The sequence below is a fragment of the Orycteropus afer genome, unplaced genomic scaffold (genome assembly GCF_000298275.1).
Source record: "Orycteropus afer afer isolate SDZICR_OR568_19922 unplaced genomic scaffold, OryAfe1.0 scaffold00137, whole genome shotgun sequence".
In the NCBI taxonomy this organism is placed as follows: Eukaryota; Metazoa; Chordata; class Mammalia; order Tubulidentata; family Orycteropodidae; genus Orycteropus; species Orycteropus afer.
The window spans coordinates 5,802,358-5,817,229 of NW_006921724.1; the positions used below are offsets into that span (position 1 = coordinate 5,802,358).

General features: G+C 40.2%; 1 protein-coding gene across 1 annotated transcript in view; it reads left to right on the forward strand.

The window, feature by feature from the left end:
- The first annotated feature begins 6,778 nt into the window (after nucleotides 1-6,778).
- Nucleotides 6,779-14,872, forward strand: part of LOC103200969 (SH3 domain-binding glutamic acid-rich protein) — a 96,038-nt gene continuing 87,944 nt past the window's right edge. Inside the window, exon 1 of the mRNA XM_007945563.2 lies at nucleotides 6,779-6,886. Within this exon, the coding sequence (XP_007943754.2) occupies nucleotides 6,842-6,886 (45 nt within the window). The 5' untranslated portion in view covers nucleotides 6,779-6,841. The remainder of the gene's footprint in view (nucleotides 6,887-14,872) is intronic.

Consider the following 14,872-nt stretch of genomic DNA (forward strand, 5'->3'; position numbering starts at 1 on the left):
ATCCTCTCAAGTGGACCAATAAGTAGCATCATGATAAATGGAGAAAAGATTGAAGTTGCCAAAGATTTCATTTTACTTGGATCCACAAACAATATCCATGGAAGCAGCATTCAAGAAATCAGACTTCATGTTGCACTGGGCAAATTGCACTGGGCAAATTTGCTGCAAAAGACTTTTTTAAAGCATTGAAGAGCAATGATGTAAGTTTGGGGACTATGGTGTGCCTAATCCAAGCCATGGTATTTTCAATTGCCTCATATGCATATGAAAATTGGACAATGAATAAGGAAGACTGAAGAAGAATTGATGCTTTTGAATTGTGGTATTGGTAAAGAATACTGAAAATACAATTGACTGCTAGAACAAATAAATCTATCCTGGAAGAAGTGCACCAGAATGCTCCTTGTAAATGAGAATGGCCAGACTTTGTCTTACCTACTTTGGCCATATTGTCAAAAGAGACCATTCCCTGGAGAAAGATATGATGCTTGGTAAAGTGGATGGTCAGTGAAAAAGGGGAAGACCCTCAACTGGATGGATTGACACAGTAGCTGCAATTATGGTCTCAAGCATAGCAAGAATTGTGAGGATGGCACAAGACTGGGCAATGTTTTGTTCTGTTGTACATCAGATCACCACAAGCCAGAGCCAACTTGATGGTACCTAACAAGAGCAACATAATTGGGTTGGTTTCTTGGTTATGTCATCATGTGTGTGTAATCATTTATTGTTGTCTGCTGTTGTTGGTTCTCTGTCCTAGGGAATCCCTTTAGCATCTCTTATAAGGTTGGTCTGGTTTTAGCAAATTCTCTTAATTTCTGTTTATCTGGAAATGTCCTAATTTCACCATTATATTTGCTGGGTATATAATTCTTGACTGGTAATTTTTTTCTTTCAGGGTTTTACATATATCATCCCATTGCCTTCTCACTTGCATGGTTTCTGCCAATAATTCAGAGTTTAGTGTTATTGGTTGCCCTTTGTCAGTAACTTTTCATTTTTCCTGTGCTGTTTTCAAAATTCTTTCTTTGTCTTTGGTTTTGGTGAGTTTGATTATATGTCTAAGTGATTTTCTTTTGGGGTGTATTCTGTTTGTGTTTCATTGATCGTGAATGGATATCTTCTCCTCTTTGATTATAGTAGGGAAATTCTCTTCCAACAAATCTTTGACAATTTTCTCTGTGATTTTATTTGTCTCTTCCTGTTCTGGAATTCCAATCACATGTAAGTTATTCCTCTTGATGGTATCCCACATGAATCTTAGGATTTCATCATTTTATTTTAATCTTTTTCCTGACTGATCCCTTAACAAAATAAAACTCAAACTCACTGTCGTTGTGTCAGATATGAATCATAGTGACTCCTCCTTGGTTTTCCGAGGTGGTTTCACTACAGAAGTAGATTGGCCAAACTTCCTTTTGAGGAGTGAACTGTCAGCCTTAGGCACTATGGCACCAGAGCTCTCTTAACAAAGTAGTATTGTTGTATTTGCCTTCAGTCTCACTAATTCTGTCTTTCATTGATTTGGTTCTATTCCTTTGCCCATTCAATGTGTTATCTATCCCTGAAATCTTAGTATTAATCTTTTGCATTTCTATTTGTTGTTTTTGTATGGTTTCTAATTTTTTATCTTGTCAGTTTTTTTGTATATTGTTTTCCTAAATTGTTCTAGAATTTTGTCAGTGTTTTCCTTGATCTGCCTTGCAATCTGTTGAAGGTACCTAAATATAATTCTTTTGAATCAGGCAGTTCCAATGCTGCTTCTTTCTCAGAGAGTTTTTCTGGCTCTGTATCCTGGTCTTTTGTTTGTACTACTTTATTGTGCTTCTTTTTGTGGACTGGGATGGCCAGTTGTCTCTGAGATATTGTGATGTTGTTGTATTTATATTTAATTGGTGATTGTATGTTAGTGTGAATTGCCCAGGTTTTTTATATATATGTACATATGAGTGAGCAGGGGTATTGTGCTCCTCTAGTCACTAGTTTGCAGCACTCAGGCACACACCACTTCTCTCCTGGTGCATGTGATAGAGAATGAGAGTGTGTGTACAGATAGCTGTTAACTGTTCTTGAAGAGCAGTTGAGGGTGAGTTCGACTGGTATTGGCTGTTGTTTATTACTGATGATTTGGTGCAGAAGCAAGTGGTGGCTCTCACTCAGTGGGTGGGGATGCAGGAAGTGTGGGTGTGGTTGGGTCATGTGGGCACAGTTGTTGTCTCCCACCTGGTTATTCTAAATAAATAAATAAACCACCAAAAAAAAAAATAAAAACAAGGGAACAACAAGTCATATAAACAAACAGAAAGAATCACAAAAGAAAAAGGTAACAAACAAAAATTTAAAAATATTTTTAAAAAGACAAAGACAAAGAGAAAAACCGTGCACAATGTCTGGGGAGAGGGGAATAAGAGAAAAGAGCATAAGAAAAAGAATAATAAAGAAAAAATGAGAAAAATGCTAAATGAAAAACAAGGAATGGAAAGAACCAAAGTAGAAAGGAAGAAATGAAAGAAAAAAAGAGGGAACTAGGAAAAGAGAAATAAAAACAAGACTCAAGGGAGAGAGAGAGAAAATAAGTAAAAAGGAAGTAAGAAAGGAAGAACAAAAAGAGAATGATCTAAAAAACAAAACTGGTGGGGGAGCAGCAGGGCACCCAGGCTCTGTCAGAACTCCCTGAGCAAGATGGAATTCCTGATAATCCAGAAGGTAGGTGTGGGTGGGGGATGGCCACACTTCCATTCACCAAGAGGTTGTGGGGTACAAGAGTAACAAGGGGAATATTACACCTTTCTAGTCATTAGCTTCCAGTGGTTGCCCTTTCTGTCCTTGGCAAGCAGAACCTATTCTTAGGTGGCTGCCCAAACAGGAAAGCAGCCTGCAAAAAAACAAAAACAAAAACAAAAACAAAAAAACGTCCTTTAGGACAGTCATTAGTCCACAGCTCTGTTTGTCTACTTATTTGCTGTTTTCCTTTCTAGTTGTCAGCCACCAGTACAGTTGTCCATGTAGTCTCAGTACGCAGAGCTGATTCTCAGGATGCTGCCTGGATCATGATACCACTTGTAAATATTCAAATTGGTCATGCTGTCATGACAGCTGACAGCCTGCAGCTCTGTATATCTCTTTATTCACTGTTTTCATTTAGGTTCTTCTACTAGTTGTTATTTAATCCACTTCTTTATCCTTTCCTTCAAATCTCAGTGTTCCAAGATTATCTTCTGTATCTGTTTCAGTTGGTTCCTCTTTTTTTTTTTTGTTGCAGAGGGTCTGTGTTGCTTGTCTGCATATTCTGCCATCTTATTGGAAGTCCCCTTTTATTCTCATTTGCACTTCTTGATATTCATATTATCTTGAAGTTCATTTGTGTGCTGTAATAAATTAAAAGGAATCTTTCAGTTAGAATTTTCAAATTTCTAGGTTGTAAATTTTCACGGTTTTAAAAAATAATACACTTCTAAAAATAATTCACAGTGAAAAAGGGAATATTAGGAGTGTGAGGGTAGCATATCTGGATTTTCTCTCGTGTTCTATGGAGATAAAAGGGGTTGGGTTCACATGTTGGATCCACCACTTAACATTTCCATTGTCTCTAGTACTCTATCCTCATCCCTCAATGGGTATAATAATAGAACCCCCTTTTTAGGGTTGTTGTGCAAAGTAAGGGAGTGGTTTATGTGAAGCACTTAAAGTAAATCTGGCTCATGGTAGACAACCTAGAAAATGTTAGCTATTATTTCAAGTAGGAAATTTACTTATTCCTAGGACCTATAGGTAGAGTCATTATTTGTGATAGTTCAGGTTGTGTGTCAGCTTGGTTGGGTGGTGGTTTTGAGTGGCTTGGCAGCTGGATGCATTTATTCTACATGATGAGATTATAATCACCTCCTTGGTGGAATCTTCTGTAAGACATTAATCAGTGGAAAGGGAGTTGACTTTGGGGTGTGGTTTACATCCAGTAAGGAGCTCTGGTAGCACAGTGCCTAAGGCACCTGACTGCTAACCAGAAGGTTGGTGGTTCAAACTCACCAGCCACTCTGTGGAAGCAAGACTGGGCAATCTACTTCTATAAAGATTTACTACCTCAGAAACCCAATGGGGGTTGCTATGAGTCAGAATCGACTTGATAGCAGTGGATTTGGTTCCTGGTGGTTCTACATCCAGTATATATGGAAAAGTTTTGAGCAAGGCCTCTAGCATTTTGGCACATTTGGATCCTGCATTTGTCTGAGTCTGTGTTGTCTGTTGATCTTGGGATTGTTCCTGGACTTCAACCAGTGACCTGCTGTGTTGCCTGCAGATCTTGGGATTGTGCCATTTTACCTGCTGATCTTGGGTTCATCAGCCTCAGGAGCCAGCAGCTGAATGAGTTAGAAGCTTCTAGTTCCAGTGGGTCTGGAATAAGAGGTAGAGCTGAAAGCCCAAAGTCAAGAGGCTTTCACCCAGCCCCCAGAGCCAGCACTCTGTATTTGGACTTCTTGTCTTCTAAACTGTAAAAGAATAAATTCCTGTTTGGTAAAGCTTTCCACTTTTGGTATTTCTGTTATAGCAGCACTACAGAACCAAGACCTTATTGATGGCAATTTTCTCTCTATATGACCAGGGAATGTATATTCTCCAGTGCACATGAAAATCCAGCTACAGTTTACTGAGGTTACTAATTTACACAGTCATAAAGAAATTTTCAGTCTATTGCTTTCTTAAATAATATCTGGAGAAAAATAGCATGCTTGTGGCAGGCTTTAAGACTAAGGTGTAAAAATCTATTTATTTTTTGTATGACAAAAATCTTACATACTTATTGTAGAAATTTTGAAAATACAGAAAAGAATAAATAAAATGAAAAACCATCTATACTCCTTGGTGGACTTTAAGATTTATAATTCTAGTTACTTGAGTTTGGGAGCCTCTAATCATATTCACCAACGTCCTGATTTTTGAAATATGTACTTAACGTAGGGAGCTCTGGTGGCATAATGGTTTGCATTAGGCTGCAAACCAAAGTGTTGGAGGTTTGAACCCACTAGCTGCTCTGCAGGAGAAAGATGAGGTAGTCTGCATCTGTTAAGATTTATAGCCATGGAAACCTGATGGATCTGTTTTACTTTGTCCTGTAGAGTTGCTATGAGTCGGAATCAACTCATTGATAGTGGGTTTGGGCTTTCTGATACTTAACTTTGCATTTTGAAGCCACAGTTAAATTTTGGTAGAGTCATCTCATTCATCCTGATGTAAGTGAATTGGAAATATTCCAGAGACACAGGGACCCTTTTTCTTGGGGGAAGCACCTCCCTGAAGGGGAGGAGAGCAGGCCTCAAGGCCCCAGCCCCAAACTCTGGTGAAAAGGGTAGGTATAGAAGCTGCTGGAGATCCCCTCTTCTTCAGGACATCACTTCCATGCTTCTTCTTTTTGCCAATAATGAGTAGCAATGGATTTTTTTAAAAAATAACTCTGTTGTCTAAAGGGACAAATGTTTTCCCCCCACTTCTCTTCCTTTTCTGAAAGAGTGGGCTTAGTTTGGAGCTCTGGTAGCATAGTGCCTAAGGCATTTGATTGCTAATCAGAATCCTCCTTGGAAGGAAGGTTGGGCAATCTACTTCTGTAGTGATACCGCCTTGGAAATCCAAGGAGAGGTTGGAAACCCAAGGAGAGGTCGCTGTGAGTTGGATCTGACTCGAGGGCAGTTGAGTTTGGTTTAGGTTAGGCTCTTATTACTTGTGTTTGAAACCCATCAGAAGAGTTTGGACCATTAGCATTTGGACTTCTTATGAGATTTTTGCATTCCTCTAACTTTTAATAAAACTCTGGTGGTGTAGTGCCTAAGGCATGCTAACCAGAAGGCTGGCGGTTCAAACCCACCAGCCACTCCTTCGATGGAAGATGGGGCAATCTACTTCCGTAGTGATACTGCCTTGGAAACCCAAGGAGGGGTAGCTAGGACTCGGATCTGACTCCACGGCAATGATTTTGGTTTTTGGTTTGAGTATCTATATAAATCTTAGGGGACAGAGCCTGTTACAAGCAGATCATCCTCCCCCTGCCCCAAAGTTTTAAAAATAGTTAAGGCAATTTACTTAAGTCCTGAGTCCTGACATCAGAACAACTGTTTCCCTGCCTCCTCTGCATGGTGGGGAAATCTTACACCTTCCAAGGGTTTCCAGTTTCTGTTCTTTAGGAGGAACAGGTGGTAAAGAGAGAAATTCCCAATTCTGGAAAGAGGTTACTGGAAAGGATTTTCTATTGTTTGATAGTTTACTGAAAAGTTTTAAGTCTGCCCGAAAATTTAAAAACATCCAAACTGCTCTTTATTTAAAGGCCTCAGTGCTATTCTGACCCTTCCTGTTTGTTTACCAATAGTCCCGTAAACACAGCCGCTTCCTGGACAGAGGTGGTGTTCTCTGGGCTTTTCTAGTACCAACGAGCTCCTCCCCAGTCTTTTCTTTCCTCGGCTCCTCTGTTATCGCCATGCCACACCTCCCTTACTCCAAGGCGTCCCTTCCGGGTCCCCTGATTGGTGCACAGCGCAGCCTCGCCTTTTAGGGACTGTTGTTGGGCTTTTGAAGTGAAGGGGGAAAGGGTTCAGTGGCTGCTTTTATCAACCAATCAAATATTTTCCCGACAGTTCCCCAAATATTCCGGGGCCAATGAAGGGAAAAGGCCTAGATGCCTCTGCAGCTCCTTGGGGAGACAAGTTTCTTAAGCAGAGTTGGGAGGGGCGGAGCTGCTACGCTCTGGGCGCCCGCCAGCCCTGACCTGCACAGTCCGTGCCGCGGCAGGGATTTGTCTAGCGACGCGTTCCCTAGCAGGGGTGTGTTGGGGGGAGTCCTGTTTCCGACCATCAAAATGGTTATCAAAGTTTTTGTTGCCACATCTTCTGGGTCCATAGCGGTAGGTGTCTGGTGGAATTTCGGGGCTTTCATCCCCTACTCTTTTCTGAATAACTCAGAGTTGGAAGTAGGAGGAGCGGGTTGGCCTTAAATTTCTTTTCTTTGAAGAGTGTGTAAGTAAACCGTGGCTCTGCAGTAAGCGCGGGCGCCCTTGCTTTTTCCTGTGTCCGTTTTAATGGTGTCGGAGAAGCGTGTGAGATGTGTAATCTGTAATAGCTGGGTGTGAAAGGGGACTCGAGGAAGGGGGCGTGTTTGTTACTAGAATTTTTAAAAGGTGATTTGTGTCACGCACATTATAGAATCAAGGCTTTTTTTTTGGGGGGGGGGGTGTTTCTGTCTTTGGTTCTACAAGAGTTAGACTAGTTTAAAAAACATTTTGTAGAACACTTGTTTGGAACGTGTGATGTAAGTACTTGCATATATGCAAGGTAACCACGACGAAAATGTAAAGTTAGAATGTGTAATCCTATTATTTGGGGACAATGATGTCACAGCCACAAGAACAAATATGTCTAAGGCCATGTTTTTAAAAGTTCTAGGAATTCATACAGACCAAACATAGGTACTAAAACTCTACCTCTATTACATGGCTTTGTCTGATTTCCTTGAGACCAGGCTCCGAATTTCCGTTCACCTCCCAACTCTAGCGTCACTCTGTGCCATGTAGACCTGTCTTAAGAAATAGGGGCAATGAAATGACTCATTTCTCCTTTGAAACAAATCACACACTTTGGTTTTGAGCTTGATCTGTAATGTTATCTAGGACTGATATTTTTGACCAGCAATTATAGGAGAAGTTTAGGAGGACTGTGGAGAGAAAACAGGTTTATTAATCCCCAGACACGGAGAGCAGCAAGGGGACTGTTTCCTTTTATATCTGATTCCTGGACAATCTCGGATTTCAGCATTCCCTCAGCCGGAGATGACACCATAAGGAAAGAAATGTCAGGGTAGCAGCTCTAGTGGTAGCGATTGAATTCTCCACTCCCAGCCCTGAAAGTTCATGAGGTTTCCAGAGAGAGTGAGAAGAAAACATGAGAAAATAACTTGATGGTTACTTCTGTGCGCAAACAATTGTTTAGTGATCTCTAAAACAGTTGAATGGAGAAGAATGGGTAAAAATTCCAAATGTAGAATTCCCCTGCAAATCCTTTGTGATTATTGTTGACCTTAGAAACTTTCTGTTGATCTACGAGTACATTTTTAAATTATTTAGGAAAATGGTTTTGGTTGGCTTTAAATATTATGCTGATGCTCATTGTTGCCAGTGTTTACCAGTACCTACCAATCTTCGATATATTCTGTAGACTTAGCCTGAGTGGCTGTCTGTATTCCTCAGAAGGTGATGAATACATTTATGGATTACTTAGGATTATCTGATGTCCTACATTATTGGTGTTTGGGAGCAAGATTTAGTAAGCCCTGCAGTATCTAGAGGGGAGCTGTTCATTACCAGATCTTGGAAAAGTCAAGTTAATTCTGGTTCCCTTATCAAATGTTTTAGTGCACTTGTACCTGTGTGACCTTGGGAAAGTGATTTCACCTTGTTAAGCCTCAATTTCCTTATCTGTAAAATGAGGATAAGAATAGTACTCACCTCATAATGTTGTCATGAGGACTTAGGAAATAACATGTGTGGGAGGCCTGGCATAGTGTCGGGTACTTAGTTGACATTCAATAAATCTTACTTAGTTAATATTATCGTTATTAACTATTGTAAATTAATGTTAATACTAGTTAATATTATAATTACTAAAAATGTTAGTTATATTAGTCAATGTTAGTTAATATTAATATTATAATTATTTTTAGTTTTTATAATTATTACTTAGTATTTTCTAGTAGATCTGGATCTGTGGTGATTGTGTTTCAGGAGAATTGTTCAAAGCTACATAAATAGGAGAATTTCTGTTTTGTCCTAAAGAGTGAGATTACTCTTAATATCTCAGTGTTAATGATTTTTAGTGGGTTGTTGACTCATAGCAACCTTATGTACAAAAGAACGAAATACTGCTTGGTCCAGCACCATTCTCACAATCCCTACTATGCTTGAACCCATTGTTGCCTTCACTGTGTCAATCCATCCCTTTTTCGATGACCCTCTACTTTGCCAAGCATGATATCCCTCTCCAGGGACTGGTCCTTTCTGACAACATGACCAAAGTAGGTAAGATGAAGTCTGGCTATTTTAGTGGGTGGGTGGGAGTATTTCACCCAAAAGCTTCTTTGCAGAAGAACTCACTAGTGCTCATGCTGGTTGTGTGGTGGTTTCTTGCCTGATGCCTAGTCAACAAGGGCATTAGAACTTCTGTTGAATGAATGAACTAGATGAAAAATAAAAAATCAAATTGTAATGTTTTTATGAGGAAGTAAACAATGTACTCTGGTAGCGTAGTGCCTAAGGCACTTGACTGCTAACCAGAAGGCTGGTGGTTCAAACCCACCAGCCACTCCTCAGAAGGAAGATGGGGCAATCTACTTCCGTAGTGATACTGCCTTGGAAACCCAAGGAGGGGTTGCTATGAGTTGGGTCCAACTCGATGGCACATAACAGCAACAACAACAACAAACAATATGCAGCTATGTATTATATCTCTATTTTATCCTTTGACTCTGGACAGCTGTTACATATTTTACCGTTTCATGGAGTGGTTTGGGTTAAGAGACTCTGGGTAGTGGAAGACCTATGTCTTCTTGTATGACCCTCCTTTCTTCTCGAGACTCCATTGCTACTACGGGGTTTTGAGAAAAAGGGAAAGAGGACTGTCATCACTTTCTTCCAGATATGTGCTACTTGTGAGGGGCAAATCCTGGAACATGATCTTTAAAGAAAGCTTCTAATGGTGGCTGCTAGGTTTCTGAATCTTCTCTCCCATCTTGATGGAGGGTGTAAATATGTTGGAATATGGCTCTTGAATGAGATTGACCTGGGTGTAAACCTTGGAAAATTAATTTCATCAGAGCCTCAGTTTTCTTATTTTACAATGGTAGGAAGAATACTATTGTGAAGATTAAGCAAGATGAAGATGTGCTGGGTACCTGACAGTGTAGGTTCTCAAATGATGGTTCAAAATGAGTTTCCGTGTGTTTTCTTATGAAACTTTTACCAAAACCTTGTGTGGTGATGGTGATGTTATATCCATTTTGCAGAGGAGGGAAGTTGAAAATCAGAGCTCTTGCTCAGATAACAACTGTCAGAGTCAGGACAGGAAGACAGATTGTCTGTGGGTCAAATCCTTTGTGCCTTTGCTACAGTACAGTGACCTCAGTTGGAAAGTCTCCTAACTGTACAAGACAATAAACAGGGAATGCCAAGTACATAGCACAAATAGGCACTGCTATCAGTTCACTCCCACATGTGACAGCAGCTCCAGCAGCATGTAGCTTCAGGGCAGAAAAGGACACTATCCTATAAGTAAGTGTTACAGGATATGAGCCTCTGCTGAGCTCCTAGAGACTCCCCAAGGTGGCACAGGTGCCAAGTACCTCCAATCTTCAGGTGGTGCAGCCTGCTGGCCTTCATCATTCATCACACATCTAAGGGTGTAGAAGGATGTAGAAGTCCTCACTCAAGGTGAGAGAGAGACAGAGACAGAGACATACATACATACATACAGACAGACACAAACACACACACACACACACACACACACACACACACACAGACCCACAGGGTCTGCTCAGGTGGCCATGTGTACAAGAGCTCTGCTTCTACCAAGAGGGCCCAGTACAGTAAGGCTCCTTGAAGAGGGACCTCATTCAGTGAGGGAGGTTTGTAGGAGAGAGGGGGCCTAATTCTAGAGTCAGGCATGGTTGTGAGTGTGTTGTGGGTATGCTGGCAAAAGTGACAATGCTGGTCAGATGAGCTCATGAGCTCCCCTACTCTTCCTTTCCTAGGTTGGGCCTAGAGGCCCTCTTTGCAGGCCCCCAGCCCCAGGTGAACTCAGGCTCCAAATAGCCTGATGAGCTATGCGTTTGGCCCAACTTTAGTTACTGGTGTTTGGGGAGTACAGAGGAGCCAACAGATTTTGTTTCTCTTTTTGGGGGGAGGAGAGGGAAAGGACAGAGAAATAATATCATGCATCTACCAGTCACTTTGTGTGCTTTAGATGCAATTGCTTGGCTCATAAGGAATAACAGTGAGATCTTCTTCTCTCATCTTCTCTATAACCCCCTCTCCTCCATTCCTTGCTCATAGAAGAAACAAATCAGGATTTTTTTGAAAATATTTTTCATTTATTCAGAAAGAATGGAATAAAATAAAATATTTTTTCCATCCCTCCTCAAGGCCTGAGGAATAATAAGTAGAAATGGAAATAATGGTGAGGTGACTGGTCCTTTTCCAGTTGCTTCTCAGGCAGACTCGGGCTCCCAAGAAGGTATCTGAGAAGCGTTTTGGAAGAAGGGGAAATAGGAATTTGGCAGAATGAATGATTTTGCCTTCTGAGTATTTAAGTGAATGCAAACTTGCCTAAAATGAAGATAACTCCACTCTGAAATAACAGAGTTACCTCTGGAAATATCTGGAGGAATAATGCATAAAATGTCACAATAGTTATGGACAAGTTGGAAAGGATTTAGAGAGAACTTGATTAATTAAGATAATATTTAGTTCAACAACAATGCCATCAGGTCTGGTGGGATTTTGTAATATTAAAAAATGAAGCCATGAAGTTGTGGAATTTGGAGTCCAGTTTCCGGAGGAGAGGCAGAAGCCCATGGGCTGGTGGAGCCCAGCTTCAGAGGACAGGTGTCTGCAAGCAGTCCGGCACTTTTAGGTCTTATCTAGGTGTTACAGTCAGGAAGGTGTCAGTGAGAGCCCTTATGCTAGAGGTTTATGGGCATTTCCATCATTCTGTGCCTTTCTGTATGACTTTTATTTTATTTTTTTTGTGTACAATGGCCCCAAGCTGAGCTATATGTTTTGTCTGAATTTTACTAATTGTTAGTGGTGGATTGTAGGAAACAGCAGCCTTTAATTTATTTGTCTAATGTGAAAGCTGGACAGTGAGTAAGGAAGACTGAAGAAGAATTGATGCATTTGAATTATGGTGTTGGTGAAGAATATTAAATATACCATGGACTGCCAGAAGATCAAACAAATGAAGTATAGCCAGAAAGCTCCTTAGAAGTGAAGATGGGGAGACTTCACCTCTCATACTTTGGTAAGAGAGGGACTAATCCCTGGGGAAGGATATCATGCTTGGTAAAGTAGAGGGTCAACGAAAAGAGGGAGATCCTTAATAAGATGCATAGACACAGCGGCTGCAACCATAGGCTCAAGCATAGCAACAAAGATGGTGTAGAACCAGGCAGTTTTTCATTGCATGGTACATAGGTCACTATGAGTGGAACCAACTTGATGGCACCTAGCAACAACAACAACAGCAGCAACAACAACAACAACAATGCTTCTAGTCCCAATATATTTATTATTTTGATCATACAATCAATTAAAAATTAAGTGTGTGATTATTATTGTTATATATAATACTAAAAAAACCAAATATACTGCCGCTGAGTCAATTCCAACTCATAGCAATGCCCATTCAGTTTCCAAGGCTGTAAATCTTTATGGATGTCGATTGCCTCATCTTTCTCCTGTGGAGCAGCTAATGGTTTTGAACAGCTGACCTGCTGGTTTGTAGCCAAATGCCTTACCCACCAGACCACTAGAACTCCTTTTATTTATAAAAATGCATACATAATTTTATATACAATATGTATGCATGTGTATATATATATATATATAATCACACATTTAATTTTTTAATCCTTGAATAATTTCCTTGTAGTGGTGATTTGATTCCATATGTGTCTCACTTTTCCTTATATAAGAATATTCTATTTACAAGCCATTGATAGAGTCATTCATTTTGCTAAAAATGAATAACATAATTTTTTTTTGGGTGGGGTGGGGTGATACAGATGTCTAAGAGGAGTCCTTAGAGTGGTGCAAATGGTTAAGCACTTAACTACTAATTAAAAGGTTGGAGGTTCAAATCTACTCACAAGTGCCTTGGAAGAAAGGCCTGGTGATATGCTTCTGAAAGATCACAGCTGTTTAAAACCCTGTGGAGCACCTACCTACCCTATGGAGATGCACCCTTTAGATCAATCAGCTATGAGACGTCTGAGGGGTAGCATTTACATGGAGGGAAAGCTGGACAGACAGGAATGCATACATAAGAAGGGCACAAGGAAGGGGTAGTGTGGTAGTTATGGTTAGGTGTCAACTTGTCTGGGCCTGGTTTTGAGTGGCTGGGCAGCTGGATGTAGTTATTCCCCATGATGAGACTAGTAATCAACTCTATGGTAGAATCTACTATGAGCAGCTGAGTAGCTGCCTTAGGGATGTGGTCTGCTCCTAGTATATAAGGAAAAGCTTTAGGTATGGTTTGCAGCATTTTGGCATGCTTGGACCCTGTGTGTAGCTGAGTCTTCATTCAACAGCCTGCCGTGCTCTGCCTGTCTTGGTACTCTTAATGGACTTGAATCAATGGCTTGCCATGTGGTTTGGTAATATCAGGACTGTGCCATTTTATTTGCTGGGCTTGTTAGCCTCAGCAGCCAGCAACTGCCTGAATGAAGAGACACCTCTGGCTCCAGTGGGCTGGGAGCAAGAGGGAGAGCTGAGGCCCAAGGTTGAAAGGCTTTCACCCAGCCCCAGAGCTTGGCATTTTGACCGTGGACTTCTAGCCTCCCAAACTAAGAGAGTAAACTCCTGTTTGTTAAAGCCATCCATTTGTGGTATTTTCTATTAAGAGTGGCACTAGGTAACCAAAACAGGTAGTCATGGGGAGGAGAAAGGAAGAGTTTTTTATAGTTGGGGATTGTAATTGGGATGTGAAATCGAATGTGCACTAACTGTTTAGAGTAAAACTAATCTGCTTTGTAAATTTGCACTCAAATCACAATAAAAAAGGGAAAAAGAAAGAAAACTCAGTGGAGCATAGTTCTGTTCTGACATATATGGGGGTTGGCAACTGGTTAGATCTCTAAGAAGGGAATTACAGGTTTAACCAAACGATAGTTTAAATCTAGACATTAGGTATAGGAAGAGCAGGTACCTTTTATAGCAGTTATTTGAAATCCTCACAGATCCTGCTGCTGATAAACAAATTACATGAAAATGACTATGGACCTTTGTACCCTTGTAAAGTATTTTTAATTTGTTTTCATTATGAGGCAATATCCTATTCAGAGGACTTATAAAACATTCTTTTTTCTAAATTAAGGTATTACATAATTTTTTGTGTCAAAGAAATACTTACTTAAAATTTTAATCTTATGTTAAAAGATGGTTATGTTTTTGCCTCTTCTTTATGTGCTATGTCTAGATCGTACATTCATAATTCTTTATTTTCATCCTAACGGTTTATGAATCTATTCATGTGAAGGGCTTGGTATAATGTCTTTTGCAGAGTAGAGTCAATAAGTAGTTACTTACTGATTACTCCACTAATTACTCTTTTTGTAAATCTCTCTCAGGGTTCTGAAAATGGAGTCCACATAATCTTCTGTGATTTGTTTAACAGTGTTTGTAAAAGATGGTGTCATCTATTTCCTGTAGTTAGTTCTTTGAAGAGGGAAAATTGTTTGTAATTGTTGATAGGGCAGACTTTATAGCCACAATAACAAGAAATGGCAATTGGTTGACATAATCGTTACACATAAAATGGGTAGAGGGAAGGGCACTTGACTGGTTCTTACTCAGGTGTGGCTGGCACTTCACTCTCAGTAAAGAGAGGAGTGGGATATGAGCAGGAAAAGGAGGAATTCCTGAGAGAAAAGGATTAGTTACTCTTTTATGTGCTGGGAAAAATATACATCAGTTCTTTCTAGTCTTTCCTCCATGCTCCTATTTTCATAATTTTGAATGACATGCATTTTAGCACTTGATAGTAAATTGTATTTTCTCTTTTCTTTTTCCTCTTCAGTCACAACTCTTGTCTTCCTTACTTTTTGGTCTTTGAAGCTTAGCAGA